At 30.4% G+C, this 25,439-nt stretch overlaps 15 protein-coding genes and 1 non-coding gene across 16 annotated transcripts; 8 read left to right on the top strand and 8 right to left on the bottom strand.

Annotated features, from left to right (window-relative positions):
- Positions 1-5: 5 nt before the first annotated feature.
- On the bottom strand, positions 6-2,126 carry cgd3_950 (hypothetical conserved protein; the record flags this gene model as incomplete). Its single annotated transcript, XM_626675.1, has 1 exon — positions 6-2,126. The coding sequence occupies one exon, from the start codon at positions 2,124-2,126 to the stop codon at positions 6-8; it is 2,121 nt and encodes a 706-aa protein (XP_626675.1).
- A 738-nt stretch (positions 2,127-2,864) lies between these two features.
- cgd3_940 (hypothetical protein) lies at positions 2,865-3,491 on the top strand (the record flags this gene model as incomplete). The annotated part of the gene is made up of 1 exon (XM_626674.1): positions 2,865-3,491. One exon carries the CDS (start codon positions 2,865-2,867, stop codon positions 3,489-3,491), a length of 627 nt encoding a protein of 208 aa, XP_626674.1.
- A 50-nt stretch (positions 3,492-3,541) lies between these two features.
- On the bottom strand, positions 3,542-4,054 carry cgd3_930 (DnaJ domain, possible zf-CSL following; the record flags this gene model as incomplete). Its single annotated transcript, XM_626673.1, has 1 exon — positions 3,542-4,054. A coding segment is annotated over one exon (513 nt), but the record flags the coding sequence as incomplete, so codon positions are not given.
- Positions 4,055-5,518: 1,464 nt separating this feature from the next.
- cgd3_920 (calmodulin-domain protein kinase 1, putative) lies at positions 5,519-7,135 on the bottom strand (the record flags this gene model as incomplete). The annotated part of the gene is made up of 1 exon (XM_001388059.1): positions 5,519-7,135. One exon carries the CDS (start codon positions 7,133-7,135, stop codon positions 5,519-5,521), a length of 1,617 nt encoding a protein of 538 aa, XP_001388096.1.
- A 1,493-nt stretch (positions 7,136-8,628) lies between these two features.
- On the top strand, positions 8,629-9,465 carry cgd3_910 (hypothetical protein; the record flags this gene model as incomplete). The annotated part of the gene is made up of 1 exon (XM_626672.1): positions 8,629-9,465. The coding sequence occupies one exon, from the start codon at positions 8,629-8,631 to the stop codon at positions 9,463-9,465; it is 837 nt and encodes a 278-aa protein (XP_626672.1).
- A 498-nt stretch (positions 9,466-9,963) lies between these two features.
- Positions 9,964-10,608, top strand: cgd3_900 (hypothetical protein; the record flags this gene model as incomplete). The annotated part of the gene is made up of 1 exon (XM_626671.1): positions 9,964-10,608. The coding sequence occupies one exon, from the start codon at positions 9,964-9,966 to the stop codon at positions 10,606-10,608; it is 645 nt and encodes a 214-aa protein (XP_626671.1).
- Positions 10,609-10,626: 18 nt separating this feature from the next.
- Positions 10,627-11,517, bottom strand: cgd3_890 (ybr061c-like, FtsJ methylase; the record flags this gene model as incomplete). Its single annotated transcript, XM_626670.1, has 1 exon — positions 10,627-11,517. A coding segment is annotated over one exon (891 nt), but the record flags the coding sequence as incomplete, so codon positions are not given.
- Positions 11,518-12,215: 698 nt separating this feature from the next.
- cgd3_880 (hypothetical protein) lies at positions 12,216-12,626 on the top strand (the record flags this gene model as incomplete). The annotated part of the gene is made up of 1 exon (XM_626669.1): positions 12,216-12,626. The coding sequence occupies one exon, from the start codon at positions 12,216-12,218 to the stop codon at positions 12,624-12,626; it is 411 nt and encodes a 136-aa protein (XP_626669.1).
- A 341-nt stretch (positions 12,627-12,967) lies between these two features.
- On the bottom strand, positions 12,968-13,815 carry cgd3_870 (flavoprotein, putative; the record flags this gene model as incomplete). The annotated part of the gene is made up of 2 exons (XM_001388058.1): positions 12,968-13,204; positions 13,486-13,815. Coding segments are annotated over 2 exons (567 nt in total), but the record flags the coding sequence as incomplete, so codon positions are not given.
- A 267-nt stretch (positions 13,816-14,082) lies between these two features.
- On the bottom strand, positions 14,083-14,154 carry cgd3_865 (the record flags this gene model as incomplete). The annotated part of the gene is made up of 1 exon: positions 14,083-14,154. It is a non-coding gene; the product is annotated as a tRNA-Glu (tRNA).
- A 430-nt stretch (positions 14,155-14,584) lies between these two features.
- Positions 14,585-15,154, bottom strand: cgd3_860 (ARF1/2 like small GTpase; the record flags this gene model as incomplete). Its single annotated transcript, XM_626668.1, has 1 exon — positions 14,585-15,154. A coding segment is annotated over one exon (570 nt), but the record flags the coding sequence as incomplete, so codon positions are not given.
- Positions 15,155-15,783: 629 nt separating this feature from the next.
- On the top strand, positions 15,784-16,152 carry cgd3_850 (hypothetical protein; the record flags this gene model as incomplete). The annotated part of the gene is made up of 1 exon (XM_626667.1): positions 15,784-16,152. The coding sequence occupies one exon, from the start codon at positions 15,784-15,786 to the stop codon at positions 16,150-16,152; it is 369 nt and encodes a 122-aa protein (XP_626667.1).
- Positions 16,153-16,989: 837 nt separating this feature from the next.
- Positions 16,990-18,303, top strand: cgd3_840 (RSC6/BAF60A ortholog with a SWIB domain; the record flags this gene model as incomplete). The annotated part of the gene is made up of 1 exon (XM_626666.1): positions 16,990-18,303. The coding sequence occupies one exon, from the start codon at positions 16,990-16,992 to the stop codon at positions 18,301-18,303; it is 1,314 nt and encodes a 437-aa protein (XP_626666.1).
- A 215-nt stretch (positions 18,304-18,518) lies between these two features.
- cgd3_830 (60S ribosomal protein L35) lies at positions 18,519-18,899 on the bottom strand (the record flags this gene model as incomplete). Its single annotated transcript, XM_626665.1, has 1 exon — positions 18,519-18,899. The coding sequence occupies one exon, from the start codon at positions 18,897-18,899 to the stop codon at positions 18,519-18,521; it is 381 nt and encodes a 126-aa protein (XP_626665.1).
- Positions 18,900-21,185: 2,286 nt separating this feature from the next.
- Positions 21,186-21,614, top strand: cgd3_820 (hypothetical protein; the record flags this gene model as incomplete). Its single annotated transcript, XM_626664.1, has 1 exon — positions 21,186-21,614. One exon carries the CDS (start codon positions 21,186-21,188, stop codon positions 21,612-21,614), a length of 429 nt encoding a protein of 142 aa, XP_626664.1.
- An 839-nt stretch (positions 21,615-22,453) lies between these two features.
- On the top strand, positions 22,454-25,414 carry cgd3_810 (hypothetical protein; the record flags this gene model as incomplete). The annotated part of the gene is made up of 1 exon (XM_626663.1): positions 22,454-25,414. One exon carries the CDS (start codon positions 22,454-22,456, stop codon positions 25,412-25,414), a length of 2,961 nt encoding a protein of 986 aa, XP_626663.1.
- Between the last annotated feature and the right edge of the window lie 25 nt (positions 25,415-25,439).

The raw sequence follows: 25,439 nt of genomic DNA, 5'->3' as shown, positions 1-25,439 counted from the left end.
TTTGTTTAGGTTTTGTTCCCTCTTTTTCTAGATGTTCTTTGACCTTTATCTAATTTGTTCTCCAATTCGTTGCTTTCTTCTTCAAAGTCTTTCTTTGTCTTTTTCTTTTTTGGAAAATCAAGATTTACTACACTAACTTTCTCAGTATTGTTAATATTTGTATTCAATGCTTGATTCTGTTCATCCTCATCTAACAACTTTATGGAGAAGAAGTCGGCTTCCTCTTCAATAGCGTTTTGGTTTTCCTGAAGAATATCTATTTCTCTATTATTTGAAAGCATTAAAGTTGCCAGAAATGATCTGCATACTTGCCACTTAGAAAACCCATTAGTCACTTCTTCAAACCTTATGGGCTGTTCCATAATGTTGAACTTTTTCATCCTTTCAATAATCATTTTCCCTTCTTCATGAATGTTGAATTCAGGTCTAGAGTTTTGAGCTTGTAATAATGGCTCTACATAGCCAGTCCATGTATTAATTCTGGTGTGTAACTCCGACAAGTTCTGTTCAAAATCTATAATATCTACCAAATTTGAGTCACTAATTATCTGCTCCTCTTGATTTTGTGTTCCTTCAATCAAGTTTTCATCGTCTTGGATATGATCTTCTATAGGATCCAAAGGCAATTCAGGATCCGAAAGAACATCTTGAGTTTGTTCAAGATAGTATTCAGAAATTTCGCCCATCCCAAGATCATTAAATTCTGAAGTTTCCTGGTCATTATCATTGCCTGAACCAGAATTTAATAATTCTCTCCTTTTCTTATCCATACTTTCAAAGAATACCTTGGAATGATATTTTTTCCAACTGGAGGCACTTTTGTTAAGTTCTGGTTCTAATAATCTCAAATAGTCATAATCAGGGTCATCAAATGTCAAAAGTCTTTCAACACTTAGCTTTGGAGGTTTCAAATCTGAGAAAAATGGTAATTTTTGACTACCAAGCTTATATTTTTCCCCCTCAATTTTAGTTAAACCCATAAAATAGGAACTTAAACTATAAATATCAATAAAATCCAATATATCTTCCTTTTGAGATAAGTTTTCTAAAGAGATTGTATAGTTTCTAGATGGGATCTTATAAGTTCTGCCAGGCTTCAATGGTTTATCTTTACCAAGTTTCATATGTTCATCCATAAACACCCAATAGTCTTCCTTGTTTTTATTCCTACGTCCTCCAGCAGAGCTCTTAACATCCTTCTTTCCCTTTTCATCCATATTATCTAATAACTCGTTTTCTTTATTGTCAAAATTTTCAATGTAATCCTGGCTTTCTATTTCAATCTCATCAAGCTCGGCCCCAAGAGGTCCATTATCTTCATTCACTACCATATCATCATCGTAAACTTCATCATTTTGCCGTAGTTCATGGTCTTGATCTTCTTTCTGGAAACTGTCATAGTCCATGCCATTTTCTGCAAACATATCACCCAAATATTCATGCTCTACAACTGAATCATTTGAAGTAAAGTAGCCCAAATCAGCTTCATCCAAAAAAAGGGTATTTGAAGATGTATCTATTCTATATTGAGGCAAAGAAATGCTGTTTCCCAAACTGGAAACTCCTATATAAGAAGAGTAAGAAGAATACTTTGCTGAAATATCGTCATTCAAACTGTTATTTCCAAACTGTTCAAATTGCAAATTTATATTTCTCCCTGGCTGAAGTAAATTGATAGGTACTGAAACCATATTAGACATTAAGAATGCTGTATTTTTTTCTGCTATGTTATTCTTATTTGCAAGCTGATTTGAAGAATTTGTATGTTCGTCATGTCCAATTTTTCCATCATTTAATTGAGATTTTCCTGTAGATAATAAATGAAATGCGTCAAATACCAATGAATGTAGATGCTCTATTTTCTTTGAATATAGGCTTGTTGAGTTTTGAATAATTAAAGCAGCTTCAACAAAATTAAACATTTGCATATAACTCCCATTATTGCTAGTAATATTTTCATTATTATATCCATAACCATTAGCTTCTGTACTTTGACTATAATTCATATCCTCATCTAGTAGCTCTATTGCTGATAAATACTTTTCAAGCTCAGCTGAAACATCAATATTCCAATTTAATGATGGATCCTTGTTTTCAACTGATTTAAGTAATGGAATATTCTCCATTTTAATGTAATAAAAATATATAATTAATCATGTAATCTCAAACTGCAGAACTATTAAGATATTTTACTCCTATTCAACTTGTTTTTTAACTTGAAAGTTAGCTAATATTAATTACTCTTAGTGGGGTGTACGTTTATTATCTTGTGAATAAATATTTCCTTTAGGCGCGACTAATTATTTACATGATTTGTATTCATTTTTTTTTTTGTTTTTATGCCTTATTTTTTTCAATTTTGATGTTTTATAAAATAGAATTGTGGGTAAGAGCTTCTAATCAACCAGTGATTTGTAGAATTCTTAAATTTTCAAAACAAACTCTCCCTAATTCAGCTTATTCATGAAACCAGTTTTTCTGAATTTACTTGTTTTTGAATCGATAATACCACATTTTTAAATTGAAAATAAAAAATAAATTAAAATCCTTAATATTATTTTCAATTATTAATTTACCTAATTTTTTCTTTTATTTGCATGTGGATAAATATTTATTTTTTTAGCATACCTTAGTGGCAATAAAGAACTCAGGCAATAAATTTGCACCGGTATTAAAAACCATGCAATTACGTGGCCAATTCTATTGCATTTGCATGCAAAAAAAAAATGTGAGCAGATGCAAAAAAAAATTATTATTTCATTAAATTTCAATAATTGATTTAATATAATTAAATAAAAATTTTAAATATATTAATTTAATAATTTTTACACTCAAATCATTTCCTTCATGTTGGTTAATCAAGGATGCATGAAAATAATGAAAATGATTTGAGCTTATTTAAATTAAAAAAATTGCCACAATTCCCAAGATTAACCAGTTTAAATTTGAATATTTCTTTAGAAAAACACTCTGAAGAATGTGAGAAGCCTGAATATAAAGAAAGTCATCCAAAATGTAAAAAAAAAAAGCCAAGAGATACTCTTCCTCAAAATGTTAATAATGAAAATACTATCATTTTTCAACTTGGGTCAAGTATTTCAAAGAAAAAATGTGTTGATGTATTAAAAAAAAAGGAGATTGTCACAGAAAAAAATCATTATTCCCCAAAAAATGATAATATAGAAGAAACTAATAATACTCAACAAAAAACTAAGGAAGAGTTATTACAAATTGGAAAAAATCATTCTATTGAAAGCATACAAAATATATATCAAAAAATATTAATGGTTAGTATAGAAATGAATGAGTCCAGAGAATCTTCTTCTAAAGAAATCTCAAATATGATTACTGAGATTAATCAAATCAAAGAAAGTCTAGTTGATTATTGGATAGAACTCACTTTGACTCAAGCCAAATCAATGAATAACAATTTAGAATCTAATAGTGACGCAGATACAGTTTTAAACCAAGCTTTAACCAAACAAGAATAATTATCAATAATCCAAGGAAATTAAAATTCTAAATACTAAGAAATCTAATATTAAAAAGTTATCATTATCTTCGAGGAACAACCATCGCAAGAAAACAAATTGTAACCCTCTTCAATATGCTTCTTCTCTAAAAAGATCAACCCTCCGCATCTACAAAAATAAGCAAAAACCTCCTTCCCATCTTCATCCATATATTCAAGTTCCTCAAGATTCACAGATTTATGCCAAATCATACTATTATAATTACTCAGAGATTCATTAAAAGCAGACAAATCATATTCCTTCCTTTTTTCTGGGTCTTTTAAAATGCAATAAGCATCATATAATGCATGATATTTCACAGTTATACGACTGTTGTGATCTCCTTGTTCTCCATTATTCGCTATTTGCGTATCTTTTTCTTGGTTCAGCTCAGAAATATTCTTATCAGGATGAAATTTTCTAACTAACCTCAAGAATGCAAGCCTAATATCACGCTCAGATGCATCCCTCTTTACCCCAAGCAATGAATATGGATTCAAACTATCTTCCCAATTACTTGCCATTTCCAATCTTTGTACAAATTATTCAAAAAAAAAAACTACCATCACCTAATTCTCCTCATTCAAAAAAGGACCCTATTTCAAGTCACAAAAGTTCCAAAAGGTTCCCTTTCAAACCTCACAATATTACCATACAAGCTCTTTCCTCTATTCATCAACTTATTCCACTTTTTAACTTCAACAATAATCAGCGCCGGACTTTTGGCGGGAAAATCTCTTTTATAGATATAAAAAATTAACATGTAACGCGATTCATCACAAAGAAATTATTCCAATTTAAAGAAATACAACGTTTTATTTATCAACAGTGAATTTCACAATTAAATTCTTTAAGAATGTATTTAAAGTAAGTTCATCTTTGGTCTCAATTCTAAATTAAGATTCTTTTCAAATCGTCAAGGCAAAATTCTTCCACAATAAAAAGGATTATAGAAATATTAATATGAGGAAAGGATCTTTTTAGCAAAAGACCATTAGATTGAGCTAGAACTTAACTATTTTGCTTCTTATTTCCCTCTATTAATTATCTTTCAGAGGAGTACCCTTACCATTAGTGCATGAGGCAGCAGCGAGGTAAGTATTATTGCATTTATAGATTAAAGCTAAACATAATCTTCAATAAAACATATTTTTATTTTAGAGCCAAGACAAAAAACAAGGCTGAGGATGTAAGTTTATTTGTTTTATTTTATGAATTTAGTTAACATTTTTTTTCTCAGACTTTCGAAGGGCAAGGAACAACCATTGAGAAACCAATACAGGAAGTAAATGACATGTAAGTAATTAGTTACCTATCACCTTTAAGCACTGAATTAAACTAATAATTAACTTTTTTACTTTATTTTCTTAATTCTCAATTTCAGATACCAAATGCCAGAAATGGTGCAAATTCCAGGAATGTGTTCTCAAGAAGGAGCTGATAACATTAAGAAATTAGCGTAAGTCTACGTATTATTTAGTCTTAATATGAATAGTTTTATTTCTATAGTGAAAAGAAAAGAGGATATAAGGAAGATAACGACCAAGTTGTGAAAGAATCAGAGCAAGAACAAAAACCAAATGATAGCCAAAGCACAGAACCTATGCAATAATAAAGAATATCCCTGTAATCAGTAAAAAAGGGGGAGTTCTCTCCCAAAAAAAAATCCAAGAACACTATTTTGTATTGATATATGTTATTATTTGATTGTTAATTTGCATTCTAGTACAATAGTGGAACTTCTAAATCATATATTAACCCCTTGGATTTTACTCGAACCAATATTATAGGGGTACGACTGAATTATTCAAAAAAAAAAAAAAAAGAAATTATGTCAGTTACAGCTTTCAATAATTATTTCGTACTTTCCTCCTATTTTTCCCCTATTACTTTCTATTGTATGCTTAACAAGACTATTGCCTCCCTATTGAAAATAACAATAATTTAGAACTCGGCCTACTCTCAAATAGTAGTGAACTCTATATATTTCAATTCTATTATTATTATTATTCATTCCTGACAAAATTCTGAAGCATTTCTACAAACTCATTAAAGTCTACTTCCCCATCCTTATTGTTGTCAACTTGTTCAATTATTGATTCCAACTCCTCCATCTGAATACTGCTATCTGCCTGGGAAAAGAGTTTAAAAAGTTCCTTTGTAGAAATCTTACCAGAACCATCTTTATCAAACATTTTAAAAGCTCTTTCCATTCTTTCTCTACTCAACAAAATTGTTCTATCTATTGCAGATGCAATAAATTCTGAATATTCTATAGAACCCGATCCATCCATATCTAACAATGGCATTAAGCTATCAATTTGATCCTCTATTGTTGATCCTTCATTCTGAATTAAAGAATTAGAATCTACTCCTTTCAATCTCATAAATTCATGATAACCACGAACGAGCTCATCTCTATCTAACATACCATCATTATTAGTATCTAACTTCCTAAAGATCTCTGTAAGTTGCTTTGTTTCGTCCAATGTTGTCAATTTACTTGCCATATATAGTAGAGCTGCTTGAGCAAGTTTCTTTTCTGCTTGGAATTGACGAATATTTGTCATAGCAGATTCTAATGAAGGTAAGTCACTAATTGTTGGAGTCTCACTTGAATATTTTTGAATCCATGGATGTTCTAAACATTGTGTTGCAGTAATTCTCAAAGAAGGATGGAAAGTTAACATCTTTCTTATTAAATCCTTGGCATCATCAGAAATAGTTCTCCATTGTGGAAGGTCAAAAGCATACTTTCCTGTCTCGACTCTCTTCAAAATATCATATTCATTTTTTCCATAGAATGGAGGTGTTCCAGATAAGAGAATATATAGAATTACTCCAGCTGACCATACATCACATTTCTCATCATAAGTACCTCTCAAAACTTCTGGAGCTATATAGTAGGCTGTTCCTATTCTATCCTTCATCTTGGTATTTTGCTGGAAGCATGTTGATAATCCAAAATCTATAATTTTAATATCACAGTCTTTTTCTTTAGACTCTAAAAGTATGTTTTCTGGCTTTAAATCTCTATGTACAATGTTATGTTTATGCATGTAAGTAATTCCTGAAAATACTTGTTTAATAATTCTAGCAGCATCATGCTCACTAAATCTTTTTCTCTTAATAATTTCATCAAAGAGTTCTCCTCCTGTGTAAAGCTCTCCTACAATGTAGAAGCTAGATGAATCTTCCAAAATCTCGAATAGCTTCATAATATTTGGATGATCAAGCTTCTTTAAAAGCTCAACTTCTCTCAAAATTGTACTAGTATCCTTGTTCTTTGCACTAGCTTTGTTAATAACCTTGACAGCATATTCTTGTTGAGTGATTCTGTCTTTACATTTCAAAACTTCTCCAAAAGAACCTTTGCCAAGCATACATACAATATTGTACCTTTCTGCAAAGGTCCCGCTACCACTCTGAACAAACATACCAGTTGTTACACTTCCTCTCTCTCCTCCCATAGTTCCTCCCTTTTTAACATCAGAAGTTTTGTTTGGTATTTGTGGTTGAGATGGCTTTTCACTTACAGGTGCTTTCTTATTAGTAGTGTTTACTACGGCATCTACTGGTGCTCTAAGCCTTGTTCCTGTATTCCCTACTGCAGTATTTCCCATTTATAACAAGCCTTAATTGTGAGTTGTTTGGATTATTCCTGAACTAAAATTTTTTAATTCAGTGAGGTTAATCTGAAAAATACTTTGTAATTGTTTCTCCCTCGAATTTACACTATTATTACGACTCCAGTTATCTGTCATATTTTAATTAAATGTTACTGTTATTTTGATTTCCGTATTATGTCTATTCTATATATGTACACTGAATACTTAAAGTATATGTATACGATACATACAATGTATATTGCAAGATTGAATCAAATAAAATATCTATACTGGATAATCTTCTTTAAATGTGATTTTTTAATTTAATATCATCTTAAAGTAGAATCTGATATTCTTAAATATATTCATTTTAACTGAATTAACATTCCTTTTTAAATTCTGTGATTTTGTGTAGAATTTAGTGGAAAACGTCGACTGGTATTCAATTGAAATTTCAGAAAATTAATTGCAGTAGTAAGAGTTGCATGCATGTCCCTGCAATAAAATTTTCTTATACCTAATCAGTATTAGTTGTCAAAACTACTTTGAGAAAAAATAATAATAAAAAATTGTTTAAAGAATAGATAAATGTATTTATGTATATATTCTTCTTCAAAGTATAACTAAGTCAACCAAGAAATTTAAAATAACTTTGGTTTATAAAAGTATAAAATTTTGTTAAAAATTTAATTAATTTTTCAAATTCTTTTACATGTAATTAGAATTGTTTGATGCCGGTACTAATGCATGCAATTTAGATTTGGCACATGTATGGTGTCTTTGCCGCCATACGTGTTAAGTAAATAATAAAACAATGAATATAAATTTGGAAAAGGGAATTGATAGAAATAAAAGCTAACAGAAAGAATAAATGAGAAGAGGGCGAGATAAGAAAATATATATGTATTTCTAAAATAACATAGTAGATTTGTTAACATTATCTTCTTATACAGTCATTAGCTTCTCTTTTTTTTGGTTAGAGTGATTTAAATTAAAAATTTAATATATCTAGTCCGATTTGACCCAATTGTGTGCGATTTTGTGTGTGCATTAGGAAAAAAATGAAATGTGTGTATTAATTTGCCCACAAAATAAATTAGGAATAATAAAAGTTTAGTTTTAAGTTGAGTAATAGAAGATATAGGAATTTAATAGGCAATTTTTGAAATTAATAAGATATAAATTTTGTATACTCAGAGAAATAGTAAATTAAAGTTATTATAGCTGACAAGTTAATTATTCCAGAACAAAATAAATCCTAGAATGTTAGTGGATTGAATTAAAGGTTAGAAAAAAAAAAAAATGTTAAGAAAATATTTATTCATTGTAAAGCAGTCTTTATTACTTATTGGTAAGTTTAAATTAATATAAATTTTAATATTTTTATTAAAGTAATTAAATTTACCTGAATAGGTATTTTAACAATACAAGTAAAATCTGATGAATATATTGCAAGTGCAGGTATATGTGGGAAATGGGAAACGAAGGAAAAAATAAATTCCGAGTTAATGACAGGTTCTGAGCTTAGGACCCCAGTTTCTGGATGTCAATGGCTAGGTTATAATAGAGTTCATATTAGAGAAAGTAGGACATACAAGGTTTCTCCAAAAAAAAAGGTAGAATTTATGAGATATGAGTATAATTCCACAAGTGGATGTGAACTTGAGAATTATTCAAGACAAATTATAGGATATGGAGATTGGGATGTAAATAAGTATACAAGAGGAAACCAAACATTAGTAGATGTAAGAATAAATTGGAGAAAAGTGATAATAAGGTCAAGAATGAATCATGTGAATATATTGGATGACTTGAATAAGATTAACTGGCTTTATAAATCTTTGTCACCAGTTTACTTTTATGACCTAAATCTATTAAATACGTGTATAGAACATTTAACAATAGTTCCGGATTATGATATTTCCGCTATAGATTCAAAAACGATTAAAATCGATGGTGAAACTATTAAAATTAGTAATGAAAAGCTAAATATTGACCATATTCCAGATTCTAAAGTAGAAGAAGCATTACTAAGAATGGTAACAGGTTATAGTGGAAATGTCATTTCTGATATGGTTAAAAAAGAATTCAGTATTGAAAAAGATTGGGAGGAGTTTTTCAAACACAAAAGTCCCAGGATGAGAAAGATTTGTCAATGGAAAGATATCAAAGAGTTTTGCTTGATGCCTCCTTCAGAAATCATTCATAAACATAGTTGTAAATTACCTTCCGTTGATCACTTAATTTCCAGTGATCTTGAAACTTTAAAAGTTGCGCTATATCCTTATAATTCAACACTACCAGACACAGACCTTATCGAATTCTCAAAGTATAAGACATGCTAGACTGAAAATGTAGATTTTTTTTTTTTTTCTTTTTTGATTTATTTTTTGTACATTACTATTTTAATATTATTATATTTTAGCGCCATCTTACGCATGCAAATTTTCATTTTTATTAGCAATTAGTTGATAATTATGAAATCGATTGGCGGGAATTTCTGCCACGTGTCATAATTGTGCCTGTTTGAAATTATTAAAGGGGAGAAAAACAATACAGGGTTGTTAAATAGTTGAGTTACTGGAGTATATAAAGAGAAAGTGTTAATTCTCGTACAGTCTTCCTCTTAAAAACTCTTGTATTTTTTTTCATACATGTCAGAACTTGTAGATCTGAGTTTATTTGTGAATTTTTTATATATTGTGGATAAAATTGTGGGAAGCAAATAATATAGTAATACTGTGTGTGGTTTATTTTAATCAAAATTGGAATTTATCTTTGTAAAAAAATAGATTAATTGCGATTAAATATTGGCATTTATGTAAATAAATGTTAAAATCATCATGGAAGAGAGAAATATAGAAGAAAATAATGAAGATGACGATTTGTTTGGAGAAGATATCGCTTTTAGTCAAGAGAGTGTAAACAGGAGGTTAGGAAAAGTTCAGAAAAGGAATAGATTAGCAAAAAAAGTGTGTATTAACAAGGAATCACAACAAAATGAAACCAGAGAAAAAATTAGTAGTAATGACAACAATCATATAGAAGAAGATTCTGACTATGAAGAGTTTAGACCAGCTGTTAGAAAGAAAATATCCAGAAAAGAAGACACAGTTTTAACTATAGAAAAGACCCAAAAAAAGGTTGGAACAAAAAATGAGCAAGTTTCACAAGTTATCACAATTGAGGATGAAGAAAGAGAAAAAAGTGTAATCAAATTAAATGTTAAAGTATATAAAAGAAAAGAATCAGATATAATAGTAATTAAAACTTTAGTTGTAGCTTTGTATAGAAATGATCTTGTTAAAAAATTAGTAACATATATTTCAAAAAACTTGAATCCTAAACCAGAAAAATATTTGGAAGACATAAAGGTTTACTTTGATGGGGATTGTGTAAATATGGAGATGGAAATTAAAGAAATAGGAATTGAAGATGAAGAACAATTGGAAGTTAAGGTCCCATTTGAGTGTAATTGGATTAAATGAAATAAAAATGTACAATTTCTAATGATAAGGTGCATTTATTGGAGGTTGTATAGGTTCAAGTGAACTGGTATATTCTGTCTCATATGTTTTATCAGGATCATATTCAGAAAGATCTCCACAAGAAATAAAGGGAACAGTCAATGGATCTGGAATCTCAAAATTAACATTAGTTGAATCTTGGTCATCAAATTTGAAATATCTACATACAATAAAAGCCTCAAGGCTTGAATTTCTAGAACTTTCAGGCTTACAACAATCAACTAGTTCAAAGTAACAAAACATTTGTTGGTAAATCCTTGATATATTTTCCCCTCGAAATATTTTTGCAACAAATGTCCCACCTTTCCGCATGATCTTGCTTGTAATACTAAGCGAAGAAACTAAAAGCTGATTTTGTATATATTCATCAATATCATGTAATCCAGTCACATCTGGTGATCCATCGCATAATACTAAATCTGCCTTTTTTCCTTGAAAATATTCCAAAATTCTGCTGACAGTCAATTGTGAAGTGATATCTCCCTTAATAATATTAACACCATAAATTGGAGCCATTTCTTGTAGATCAACAGCTACAATTAACGGAGCCTCCCCATTATTTGAATCTATTTGATCAGTTTCTTTGGGCTGACCTTCATTATACTCTGAATTATTGAGCAACTTTGTGCTCAAAACCTGACTCCAACTTCCAGGAGCTGCACATAAATCCACTGCCCTTGTCACTTTATCAAATATATTATATTTTTCATCTATCTGGATTAGTTTATATGCTGATCTTGCACGAAATCCCTCTTGTTTTGCCCTTCTATAGTAAATATCCCTGCGATCTCTACTTAATTTACCCATTTGTAATACAATACTATTATAAATTTTTAAGTTTAATATTTTTTTCTTATTTTGTAAATCAATCTAATAAATCTGAACGAAGTAAAGAGGTATCTGTTATGAGAGAAGAACCATTAAAAATTATTCACGAGGCTTGTGTATTATATTAATTTAAGCATGAAATTCTATTTGCATTCAAAATGTTTTGCAAAAAGAATCATTACTACAAGTGAGGATCTAATCTTAAAACAGAATCAAAAATATATTAAGATCCACTCCTAATATACTAAATTTTGCGATATTCTCCCTACTTTTCTTGTAATTTTAATTGCGATAATTTTCTTTTCTATGTTTACGGTTTTAATCAATTAATATCAATGGCGCCGAAATTTGGCGCCGTATGTTTGATTTATTTGATATTTCATAAAATTATTAAAAATTATTAAATTATTTAAAAGTTGAAGCTGGAACACTCAAATATAAATATAAGCATACTCAATATACAAGCTATTACAAATTTGGCTATAACCCTATTATTTCCAAATATAAAATCTTTTTTTTTTTTTTTTTGAATTACCAATGTTTATCAACTAATCTACTTTGAGTACCGAAATGCGCATGTTGGAGACAAGGCGCCTCATGTAAATCAGGAAATAGTAAATCATTAAATTAGTCACGAAGACAAAAGTAGTAAAAAGATAAAAATTAAATAAAAAGAATAAATTTTCAGTAATTGTGAGCAAAGTTTAGAATTTCATTTAAGTTAAAAAAAAAAGTTAATAATGGTTAACATAAATTCGCCAAGAAAAGATTTATCAGTTTTGGCACAATGCATGAATCCAGTAGAGGAAGAAATGCAAGAAGAACAAGTATTTCATCCTGACTCTGTTATATTACCACCGGTTTCTGCTGTCCCATTTGATTACTATCCATATTCCCCAAGATATAAGTATCCAGAAGTAACTTGTAGTTATCCATTTGTATCTTCTCCACCATATGTAGTACACTATATGTCAAATTTGGGAGTTCCAAGTTTCTTCCAGCAATTAGACATTAGTATTGATCAAAGAAGGAATGTATTCCAAAGAAATTCTGGTAGAAATAGAGGTTTACAATTTGAAAAAGGAGAAGAAAATTTTGGGAAATATTGGAGTGAAACTCAACCATCACGTCCTTTGGGATGTATGGGATGAATTGTCATTAAAGACTATGATGGAACTGTTATTCAGTTCTGTACTATTTCTTAATTATCCGTCTGATTTTACAAAGAAATAGATAGAATAACTGTATTAAAACTAGATTTGTTGCATCTATTTCTAAATTATCTTCCAAATCTAGATATGTTATCTACCTTTACACTCTTGAGTTACTTAAAATGGAGTCTCTAAATATTATTTAAGCCTATAATTTTTTTTTCTTGTTTTTCCATTAAATAATACACGTAGTAGTGCATGCAGATTTGCATGCAATGATGACATGTAGTTAACATGAAATGACTGAAAATAAATTTATATTATCCATAAGCTAAAATTGTTTAGGATGAGTTTAGTTCAAGAAGAATTTGTTCAACAATTTTTTCAATTTCTTGCATTCCACCCATCCCATATTCGCCACATGCCAACTTTTTTTCAATTGGGAATACCACTTTGTAACCAAAAGAGATAAGAATGTTAATTTGAGTTAAAGTAATTGGGTGCTCCCACATGAAACTGTTCATTGCGGGACAAACTATAATGGGTTTCTTGAAATCCCAAGCTCTTGCAATATTAGTCTGAATTAAGTCAGTTAATTAGTTATGAACAAGATTTTTAATTGGAGAAGAACTATATGCACTCTTTAAACATGTTTGTTTAAAAAGCTTCGAAATAGCAATATTCTAGCATATTTAGGTGTTGCCATTACAACTTTATATTGTTATGAAATGTTAAAGTTATTCATATTCGTAAATTTATAGAATTTTCCATATCAAAACAATATAACTCGTTGTATTCATTAACTTGTATTTTCATACCTTATCAACCTCTCCATAAATCACAACTTTTGCTAACTTACCAAAACATTGTCACAAAGCCCATTAGATAGTTTTGCCAACGTATTTGCCGACAAAGGAAGAATAATATATAAATCAGCCCATTGCCTGAGGCTTATATGAGGAATATCGTCCCCCATACTCTTCCAATTACCAAATTCATCTTGACAATCTACTAATAAATCTAAAGCTAAACCATTGAGGAAGTTTTTTGCTGAGTCAGTTGCAACAACTTTGATCTCTATTTCAATATTGTTACTTATAACTTTTTCTTTTAATTTCTTTATAAATTCATGAATTTTTATTGCTGCAACGCTCCCCGTTACTCCAATTAAGACGTTTCTTTTTTTCATTCTATCTTTCCTATCAGCATACTAATTAACACTTATTATGTTTTAACAAAAAAACAACTATTCTCTCATATAAATAAAAAATTGCTAGAAAACACTCATCTAAACTATAAAAGTTCAAGACACAAAAAATACATTAAAAAAACTATCCGCGGTGGAACCTCCTCTCCCCAGACCAAACCGAGGCCCGAACTCCTACAGCTCGCACTGCGGGCTAAACAGTGCGATCGGAGTCAGGCAGCGGTGCAATCCTCCTTCACGGATAAAACACTCCCACGCCGGGAATCGAACCCGGGTCGCCCGGGTGAAAGCCGAGTATCCTAGCCCCTAGACTACGTGGGATTACATATGGAGGCTCACATTTTGTAGTTATATCATTAAAAGAAATTCAATTACCCGCAAAATGCGTTATTTAATAAAATTGTAAGATTAGATTTTAAATAAATAAAATATTGTCAATTCTAATAGTTCATTATTCTTTGGCTCGAATAATTATACCAGTAATTTTTCCCCCTATTTCTACAACTACTTTAAGGCGGGAAACTGGTGACCAAAAAAATATGTTTAATATGAATATTTGATGAAAACTTAAGAGTAAATAAAAGCATGTGAATAAAAGTAACTTATTGGAAACATTTTAATCTATTCTTTATTAGAGATTTCACTACTTTTGGTAGTACATATTGAGAGAAAATAGCTCTCAATACACTCAATTTTAGATTCCTAGGCCTTAAATTAGGCATTATACTTAAAAGTAGAATTATCTAAGAGATTAGTTATTACTTCTAGAAGCAAGAGTTCTTGATAGCCAGTCAAGACCTTCATAGAGACCATCTCCGGACGTAGCGCAGGTTGACTGAATGAACCAATTTCTATTTCTGATTCCGCTAAGTTGGAGTTTCTCAGTAATGTCAGTAGCACTCATAGCGTTGGGAAGATCTTGTTTATTTGCGAACACTAAAAGTACTGCATCTCTTAATTCATCTTCTCCAAGCATTCTGGCTAGTTCGTCTCTTGCATCATTGATACGCTCCCTATCATTACTATCGATGACAAAAATCAAACCATCAGTATTAGAATAATAATGCCTCCATAAAGGTCTGATCTTATCTTGGCCACCAACATCCCATACTGTGAAAGAAATATTCTTATATTCAACAGTCTCAACATTGAATCCAATGGTTGGAATTGTCGTTACTACTTCACCCAACTTTAACTTATATAAAATTGTTGTTTTTCCTGCTGCATCAAGTCCAACCATGAGAATCCTCATGTCCTTCTTTCCAAATAAGTTTCTCCATATCTTGGTCAATGCTAACCCCATTTCTGCCGTATAAACTCTTTACCTTTATTAATCCTATGCTAGATTTTCTTTAAAAAACTAATTTTTAAAGATCACTATCCAATATTTGATATTCTTTTCTCCTCAAGACTCAGTTTTATTCCCTTGAAAATAATTTGTTTTTATGCCTTGATCTTGGCATTTGCCCCACAGGCGCTTTATTTATCCCAGTATACATTTTGCCGGTTCCTTTGCCGAATTGTTAATTTTCATTAAACCACTATATTTTACACCAATCATTTTTTTCTTCCACAAATACCAGTTTGCTTTAATTATACAATCTCAAACTCTAAAGCAATAGCCCGAAGTACGCTTAAAATCTTATCTTCCTTGAGTTATATTCTTCCTTATCCTCTTTCCCCACTATCCCCATTCCTTCTTAGCCTAGCCTCCTTTATTTTATGTTGCCACAGTTCCCGCCTGAGTGTTCCGGCGCCAACTGTTGTGTATGCATACATAAATGTAATAAATGACAAAGATTTTGAGAAATAATACTTAAAAAGAGGAAAACGAATAATAAAGGATTTATTTAAAAGGGATGAAAATTAAACTATTCAAACTTAGTTTTCTGCCTAAATTCTTGAATTAAATCATTCCGTTTTTAAACCTTTATAGTAAAGATCTCTCAAATGTTTGACTTTATCAATAAATATGTCGGAGAAGTAGCAAATGCAAGTGCTTCCGAGAATACAGAGAAAACTTTAAGTGAGACAGGATCAACACCTCCTCCTGAAGAGTCCAGTGATGAAGAAAGTGATGTAATTAGCCACACCATGGATTGGGGTTTCCTTGATTATGTCGAGCATTTATTAATGTTGTCTAGGTCAGATGAAGGAGAAGACTTAGAAATTACTAAAACAAAAGTAATTCAAGACTCCTGGTCTTCCATTGACAATAGAGCATTATCTCTACATAAAGCATTATTAATTAAGGTAAGCTTAAAAGTATTCATTCATTTACTATTGTTTACTATCAAATACTCATCTATATTCATTTAATCCATTTTGATCGATTCTTCCTACTAATTTCCTTATTTCAATTACATACTCCTAATAATGTCATACTTAGGCTGATAAACTATATAAACAAGATTTAGCTGCGCTCAATCTTATTAATCGGCAAGACTACAAAAGAGAACTTGAGAAAAACTACTTTCAATCCTTAATGAAAGCCTTGCTTCTCAATAACAACAAATTTACAGCAAAAAGCGTTGAGAAAATTGGTATTCAAACAATTCTGAAGATGACTCCTGAAGAATGTAAGCTTCACCAGGAAAATGTCTCTAAAGCTGCTCCATTAACCGAATATGAGAAACTTGTCATGGAATTCTCAACAAGTAACTAGCTAGCTCTATAGATGTTACTAGACCTAATTAAATCACTATTCTTTTATTTCTTCACCTTTTATTCCATGTTCATTACTTATTCTCCCCACTTCACAATATTTGGCGCCATATGTGGCTATTGGCGGGCTCTCCAATATTATTCATTTGGTCTGCAGGCAATAAATCATTCTAAGCCGGGAAAAAAATTCAAGGTAAATTAAGGGCGAGCCTAAGAAAGAAAGAATTTAATGGTTTGAAGAGGAATAACGCTTAGGGTACTCCAACAGTAATACGTAATTGAGAGAGGGAGGAAACTAAATACTGAGCTTCCTATTCTCTAGTTACGTTTAAGATTAAGAGATTGGGAAGCAATTGACTATTTAAGCATCACGGAAATATACAAAAATAGTGAAATTCTATAAAGAGTAAAATTGGTGGACAGAAAGTCATTTCAGTAATTAGGTTTCTTGTGTGAATACAACAAAAAACTGGGAGAATACTCTAATTAGAAATGGCCAGAATACCAGAATGTATTAAAGAATTTTCTCAGGAGCAGTATAACCAGTACGAAAATTTATTAGAATATGAGAGACTTTTAGATGAATCAATACTCCAACAGAGGTATAGCTTAAGCGATGTATGGCTAACTCTAATGGATGATAAGAGCATTCGATGTTATAGGAAGAAGCTAAGAGTACATATTTTCAACACATATGAGAGTCAGAAACCAACTGATGCTGAGTTGGAATCTTTTAGCTTTGATAATGATTGGACTAGAAAAGTTCCTCCATCTTGGACTCTTAAGATACTTGGATCCATTATTCAAGGAGATGCTTATCAGCCTAGATTTACTTCAATCTTTTCTAAAATTATTATTCAGTTGTCAGAAACAGAAACTATTATATGGGATAAGAAGACAAGTCCAACTCCAGAATGTGATGGTTTGGAAATACATCGTATTGGAGATGAGGAAAGAGATATAGATATACTGTTTTTTTTAGATTATAGAACTCCTCACTATAGCTTATCTCCTCAGTTAGAAGAGTTTATGGGAACAAGTTTGGCCAACCTTCCGAGTATTGTGAAAAGAATTTGGCAATATGTGGAAATGAAAGGGCTTCAAAACTCAAAAGCTTCTCATGATAGTATTATGATAGATGAATATCTTGGCAAATTGTTATCAGTAGATACTGAACATGTTCTACTTAAAGATGTTCCAGATCTTTTAAAACAGCATTTATTACCTCCAAAACCAATAAAGATCAGACATAGATTAGCTTTGAAAGGAGATTGGATTGACAATGAATCAACCTATGATTTTACTATAGATCTTACTGAGAATGTTCCAGGAGACATCACATTGTGGCTTCCAAATATGTCAACCAGAATCCAAGAAAGTGGTGAATTTTCTAACATTAATAAAGCTTTAGAGGAGCTTTATCATAAGAATCAGAGTATATTGTCAAAGATATATAGCTCTTGTAATAAGATAAACTTTTATCAAGGATTTGCGAATGATCCTGTGGATTTCATTCACTCACTATTAACTACAAAGCACTTTCAATTATATGGAAATAACTCAATTAATAACATATTATCAGATCCTAATGCTATTTATGAATACCAGATTGCTGATAAGTATGCAGAATACTATAGACAGCCATGGGTACCTAGAGCAATAGAAAAGTATTTGTCATGTAAGAACAAGAACTTTGAAGAAAGAGTGAATAAGACTGTAGCATCAGTCTCTGCATGTGAAAAGATCAGGAGACGTAGTGGATTTGGGCAAGATCAGAGGATACAGAGTCATCCAAATCAACAATAATCCTTGATCATTTGAGGTATTAAGAAGATTCATAGTAATTAGGATAAGGTAGACGCTTTATGACTTTAATTCTTTTATAGTAGCTTACTTTCCTAGTACTAAAGATGCTAAACAGGCATATAATACTAAAACAAGGTGTATGCACGCCAATTGTACTAATATTAAGCCCATACTATTTTTTTTCTAACTCCTATAAACCACCAACGTTAAGCTGCTCATGCAATGATGGCAAACTTTCTCTTTGGGAAATTCAAAGCCTTCTTGCTGGCCTTAACGGTCATCTTCTTAGCTTGTTGTGGAGTTAAAGCTCTTCTCTTAGCTCTAGTCAACTTCTTACGTAAGTCTAAAGGCATAAATTTAGAACCTGCGTGTTTCTCTCTTAAGCTCTTAATGTTCCTTTGAGACAAGATTGTCAAGATACGAGCAATTCCCTTTCTGACAACATTAATTCTAGAAAGCTTGTTTGGAGCAGTACCAGTAGATTGAATAACTCTCAAGCTTGCTAATTCCTTCTTGAGTTCGTCAATCTTAACGGTAAGTTCTTCCTCAGAGAGTGAAATCAACTGCTTAATCTGTAATCCTGAGTTTTTGTTCATTTTTTATTTGTTTTAATAACCTTATAGTGGATGTTCCCTTTAAATAAGCCTTAGAGAAATTAAACCAACTAAAGAATTTTCACCCTTTAAATTAGTTTCTAATTAATTTTGCTAAATTCCTGGTCTAAGCGCAATTTAAAATATTGGTAATTAATTTAAATTAATTGTTAATATTCGTTTTATTATTCAATATTCGTCTTTACTATTTATTATTAACATTATTATTATTTTTTTAAGACCTATACCGGTATTAGACTCATTTCTGTCTCAGGGCGCCAAACCATCTTTAATAAATAAAATAATAAATTTTGCAAAATATATATTAATAAATAAATTATTGAATGTCAAGTTTTATATTACGTATTGAAATAAATTTAATAACAAGGAATTTTTGGGGGGAAATTTTTGTTTTTTCAACATAGATGAATCTTTAAAAATTCTAATAAGCAATAATTATCACAACTAATTGTGTTATTCATTGGAATTTCTTTTTTGTCGTAATCATTTTTTTTCTAATATTTAACAATTACTCTTTCTTTACTATAAGCTTGATGCAAATTCCTAAAGCATGCCTTCATTCAAATATCTGAATTTTCCAGATAAATATTTTTTATAAGTTTATTAAATAGGAGAAACCTACTTGAACCCACTAATTTTAAGGCTACTAACGGGTATCATACTGAGACAGCTTTTCCCACTTATACTGATAACTCCAATCGTCAATTTACTAATTTAAATATATCTAATATCTTTTTTGTTTACTTTTTATCCTAGTAAAATCGTCCCTTATTATATAAATTGTAGTTATATAGACAATAAATCTAGGGAAATTTGCCTACTTATACTTTAATATAGTAGATATTGATATTATATACCGGCAATGCATGCATGTTGCATGCATTAATAGGCGCCAGCAATATATTTTGACCTTATAGAAAATACTTGTCCTTGTTTCATCCTTTTTTTTTGAATAAAAAAATTGATCGAATTTACTTATTATAAAAAAACTCACCTAAAATATAGAACTAGAACAATTACAAATATCTCTCAAGAAAGAGAACAATCAAATATTCAAATACTTAAGGTTCTTAAATAAAATTAGAGAAATTAGCATGCCTCGACTATAAAAATGGGTTTAATAGTAATTATTTACAAACTTTATTTTTATTTCAAAATCTGAATTACTAGCTGCAATTAGCAAAATTAAATGATTTGAAAACTTTGTGTCTTAACTTTGAATTATCCTGAGTTTTTTATTATAAATGATTTAGTAATATCAACCCCACTACAAATACTCTAACTTGATGTTCATTAAACTACTCCCACAATAAAGATCATATTAAAGAAATACTTAAATTTACATCCATTTTATTCAAATTCTTTGGACTTGATTTTCTTTTCATATTCATGTCTTAGCAACGCTTTTTTTTTGAATTCTTGTTTAGAAGCACCCAGATTATATTTAATTAACTCACATGTAAACAGAATATATATAATAAATGTTTATTTAAATGAAAAAAAGAATTTGGTTATACAAATGAGTCAATTATGGAGAAAAATATATGGGGAAACAAAAGTAGGGAGAGTTAAAGATCAATATACTTTAACAAAAAGAGCCAAAGGTGTGTTTTTTTAATTAAAAAAAAACATGCAACAAAGTCATCAATTTGTTGATTATTGGCGCCTAGCATGTAATATTTAGTGCATATTTTAAATTTTAGTATAGGTTCAAAAGAAAGAAAAACAACCCGTCAACCTCAACTCTTTCCATCAAGAAGATTCGCATTCTATTGGAAGCCAAACTGTGCTATTATGAAATAAAGACTAGAAAAATATTCTTGTTATGTTGAATTAGTGAATTAATGATAAAAATTAATTTTTGGAGGTGCATGAAATTTATTTAATAATGATTAATGTGTGGGGAGAAACTTAATTACGTATATTAACATTCATTGTTAATAGAAATATAGGTAAACCTGTATATTTTAGTTATTTTTAAATTAACTTAAAGGAAAGTATTTTATCCAAGTAAAGAATTAACAAATTGAATTACATATCTCACAGTTAGTTTAGCTTGTATAAATAATATACTTGAGGAATATTGCCAAAATTAATCTGCATGCACATTTAAAAAAATTGTCAAACTGTTGGCGCCTTTTAGACTTTAACTTAATAAGTGTGAATACGTACAAAAAATGTATAAAGGTCCACAAAAAAAAAAGTCTATCACTAAAACTAAGAAAATTCATTAGTTAAGATATTTAAGTTACATATTCTACTAAGAAAATGAAGCGAAGTTTTTTCTTATCTTTGTTGGTGCTTTTTATCAGTTACTATCAAGTTAATTCTCAAGATGCTTATCATCCATTTAGATCTACTGCTCTTGAATTAGCTGATTCAAAAGATCAGAGCTCTTGTAATGAAAACTGTATTCAGGAGAAAAATGATAGAGCACTTCAAGAGGCTGGTAGCAGTAGTAATTCGGGAACCAATCAAGGTTCAAGCAATTCAATTGGCGATATTGTTCAAGATAATATGAATAATCTTTATAAAGAGTTAGCCGATCATGCTCAAGAACAAGCAAAGAATACATGGGATTCTTTAAGTAGTGGAGCGAAGGCTGGTATTATCATTGCTATTGTAGTTGTTGCAATTATTATTATTGCAGGAATTATTCACTGTCTCTGTATTTGCAAGCTCTGTTGTTGTTGCTAAATAAAAGGAGTTTGAGCAATGCACAAGTTCTATCTAAATATTGTGTATTAGTAAAGTCTTTAAAGTTAAAAAAAAACAGTGAGGGAATATAGGATCCTATTATCTAATGGGTTAGTTAAATATTAAACTTGAGATTTAATAGAACATGATCGTTATAGGTTCAAAAGGAAGGAAAAGTCAAAAAATGCTATCGAATTTCTTTTAAGCTTGTTTAATTTTTTGTGTTTTCTTTTTTTTTATTTTTTTTAATCAGTTTTATCTCTGCACACATTTTGTTTAATTAAAAATAAAAAAAAAATGACGAATTTGCATGTATGCATATAAAAGTCCCTTTTTCCCTCGGAAAATCCCAAGAGAAACTTGCCTTTATTATTAGCATGTTAATTGTATATATCATTATTCAACTTTCTTTGCATTTTAAAATGGATGAAATTCATCATTCTTTATCATAGATCTTTTTAAAAATTATCTAGAATAAATTGAGCAAAGTCTATGTTCCTTTTTTCCTTGCAATTTTTTTTTTCTGTCAATTACTATTTATAAATAATTACTTTTGCATGCGGCATTCCTAATGTATATTGTCTGGTCTATTTTAAAATGACATAAAAGCAAAATATTGGCGCCCAAAAGTGGCGCCTTCATGCAATTTGTAAGTACCGTTACTAATAAAAAATGTGAAAAAAAAAGATTAGAGATCATATAAATTTAAAGAGGAAAAAATTGAAAACGCAAAGATATTCATAGAGAATTGAAAGGTTGTATGGAAAGCAAAGTTATTTTAAGAATAGACATTTGATAAAAAAACAGGTAGAAAAGATTGTGGAGGTTGAAGCTAGGTTATGTTTAAGCTTAATAATATTAACAATAATAATAATAAGAATAATAATAATAATAATAATATAAAGCCTCAGAATGTACTTCGTAATCAACTCACAATGAGATATTCATTTAATAATGATCAATTATACTCATACAGTGGAGGTGGAAATAGAGGTCAACTAGTACCCAGAAACGAAATGAGTGGAACAGTAGGTTATAACAATGGAGTTGGATTTGTAAATCATCAAAATTACTTGGAACAGGTAATTAAATATCAGCAAGTCCAACTTCAGCAACAGCAACAACAACTTCTGTTTACTCAACAGCAATATGAATATAGTTTACAACTTCAATACCAATATCAGTTGCAGCAACAATTAAATCAGAATCGATTTAATATACAGCGAAACTCTCATATTCAAAACCAGCCAACAATTATGAATGGACCAGTAACAACATTACCGGATCCTCAAACATTTGGAAAAGCTGAAAATATGTATTCCGAGATTTGTTATTCAAATGATCAACGAGAACTTGAAGTCTTAGAACCATATGAGATTTTAATTATACCAAAGCGTGATAATACTGTAACAGTAAGAGATGTATCACATGTAGATCTCAGTAAGAACAAGAGCTCTAGATATCAGGAAATGGAAGTTGAGGTTGAGATCAAGAAAGGGGATAAAGATATTGAACTTGAGACTGTTAGGGATGAGCTTTTAAGTGAAAAAAAGATTAACATGAATTCTGATACGAGTGAAGAAATTGAGGTGAATGTCTATGAGACAAGGAATTTCGAAGAAGAGAAATACTCTGAGAGTAGTTTTGATCAAAAATTTAATGACTTTGGTTATGAGCCTATTAATAATCGCAGTATAGAAGTAGATTTGAAGGAATGCTATAATTGTGAAATTCAAGATGAACAGATTCTAGAAAGTGAATCAGAGCTTGAAGAAGTTTCTCTGAATGGTAATCAAGGAGAAATTGAGATTGAAGAAGATTCAATTTTGGTTATTAAGTATAAGAATAATGTTGGGACAGATATTTTGAATCTCATGGAACAGAACATTGACAATTGCGTAATTGATGGTAACTCTTACTATTATGAGAATTTTGTGAGATCACTTAGTTTTGGAGATTATTCCCCCTACGAAAGTCAAGTTGAACCAAATTTGTTAGGTTTCGGAGATAATTGTTTTTATATTGTAAATAATGGACCTTTCTCACAATCCAACCATACTTCCAAACTAGTGGAGGTCTTAGAAGATGAGAAAAACGAACAAGAAGAAAAAGATAACAAAGATCATTTTCAAGAAACAAATAAAAAAGAAGAAACCGAGGAAAATATACAAACAAAAAAAGAAAAAGTACAAGATATCAAAAGTGAGGTTGGAAGCCCCAAAAATAGTAGAGAAAGCCTGGAAGAATTAAGTGAAAAGATTCAAAGGTTTAATTTACTCTTGGAAAAGATAAATAAGATGGAACAAATGAATATATCATTTAAGGAAGCATTTTTAAGTGAAAAATGGAATTTGAACTCTAACTTAAATAGTGAAACACGAGGTCTGGACGGCATTAAGGGAAAGATGGAAGAAAACCAATTAGAAGACGACAAGAGTGTCTCTGAATGCAGTGCTTTGGGAATAGTCAAGGATATTTATGACAGCAATCCCCATATTATTTACAAAAATGTAGAGGATAGAAGTTTTGAAAGCTCATCTGAAAGATTGGCAGATGTAGAAGGAGAACTCGAACAAGGGGAGGAGCATGTACAAAGATATATTCAAGCAATTAACGATTACTTTGCTAGAGAGGGACTTCTTGGCGTATGCGAATCAAGACTAAATACTCATAGATGGGAGAGAAATTATGAAAACGCTATGAGCTCCTTAAATAGTCAATTCAAGGATTCATCCTATAACTCGGACGCATTTTCTGAGTCTGATCCTGAATCTGCAGTAGATTCTATAGCTGTTTCCGAAGTTAATTCTGACTTCATTGAAACCAAGGAGAATGAGGTTATGGATGGAGTTGCTAACAAACACTGTGAAGATATTTTGGATATTCCTGACAAGTTTGTAGATGAATACAACAATGATTTAATCAAGGATGAGCATAATCAAGAAGATAAGCCTCCAAAACAAGATTTACTTCAATTAGAAGCTGAAGAGATTAAAACTCAAGAACAAAATCTTATTAAAAATTCCCGATTATCTAGCCCAAAGGACTCAAAAACTCAATTATTCCCTTTAAATCCTATTCATATTGAAAATAAAATGGCAGCCACTAGCTCAATTTCTAGAACAGTCCTAGTTTCAAAAACGAAAAACGAGGAGTTAAGTAACTCAACCAAAAATCACCAAAAAGTTAAAATTCCAACGATTAATATTCCCAACTCAAATGATATTCCCAAGAAAACATCCTCGTCTAATATTTTAAAGAAACCTCAAAATGATTTGAAAATTAAGGGCAAAACTCTTTCGTATGCAAATCCCACACAAAAAAATGCAAATTTGGCGGGAAGCGAATTTAATAAAGAAATAATTGATAAAGATGATGAAATTTTAGCAAGGCTTTCTCAATGCAGAGTAATCAATTCTAAAACTATCAAATTGGCCACAAATAACAATAATAATAATTTAGAGGGAAATAAAGGCTATAACATATATGAAAAAAGTCAAAGTAACGTAAGTTTCAGACCTAGATTGAATACATGCTCTGTTCCATTCTCAAACTCCAATAATTCATCATCCACAAACAATAATTTTAATCAACATGCAAATAAGCGTGCATGCGAAAAAATGACAAGGGGGCCGGCATCCAATAATTTGTTTGGCGGCAAACTAACAAATAATCAAAATAGACCACACGCTCCGGTCCAGGTAAGAAAGGAGCCGAATTTGGGATTTAAGTCATTAATTAGTAGTGGAATAAAAGTAAATATGGCTGAATTAATGAAACCAAGGATAATCCGAAAGTGATGTTAAATGTTAAAATAGAAAAAAA

Source organism: Cryptosporidium parvum, chromosome 3 (assembly GCF_000165345.1).
Source record: "Cryptosporidium parvum Iowa II chromosome 3, whole genome shotgun sequence".
NCBI classification, from domain to species: Eukaryota; Apicomplexa; class Conoidasida; order Eucoccidiorida; family Cryptosporidiidae; genus Cryptosporidium; species Cryptosporidium parvum.
This window is presented reverse-complemented; position numbering and strand designations above follow the sequence as displayed.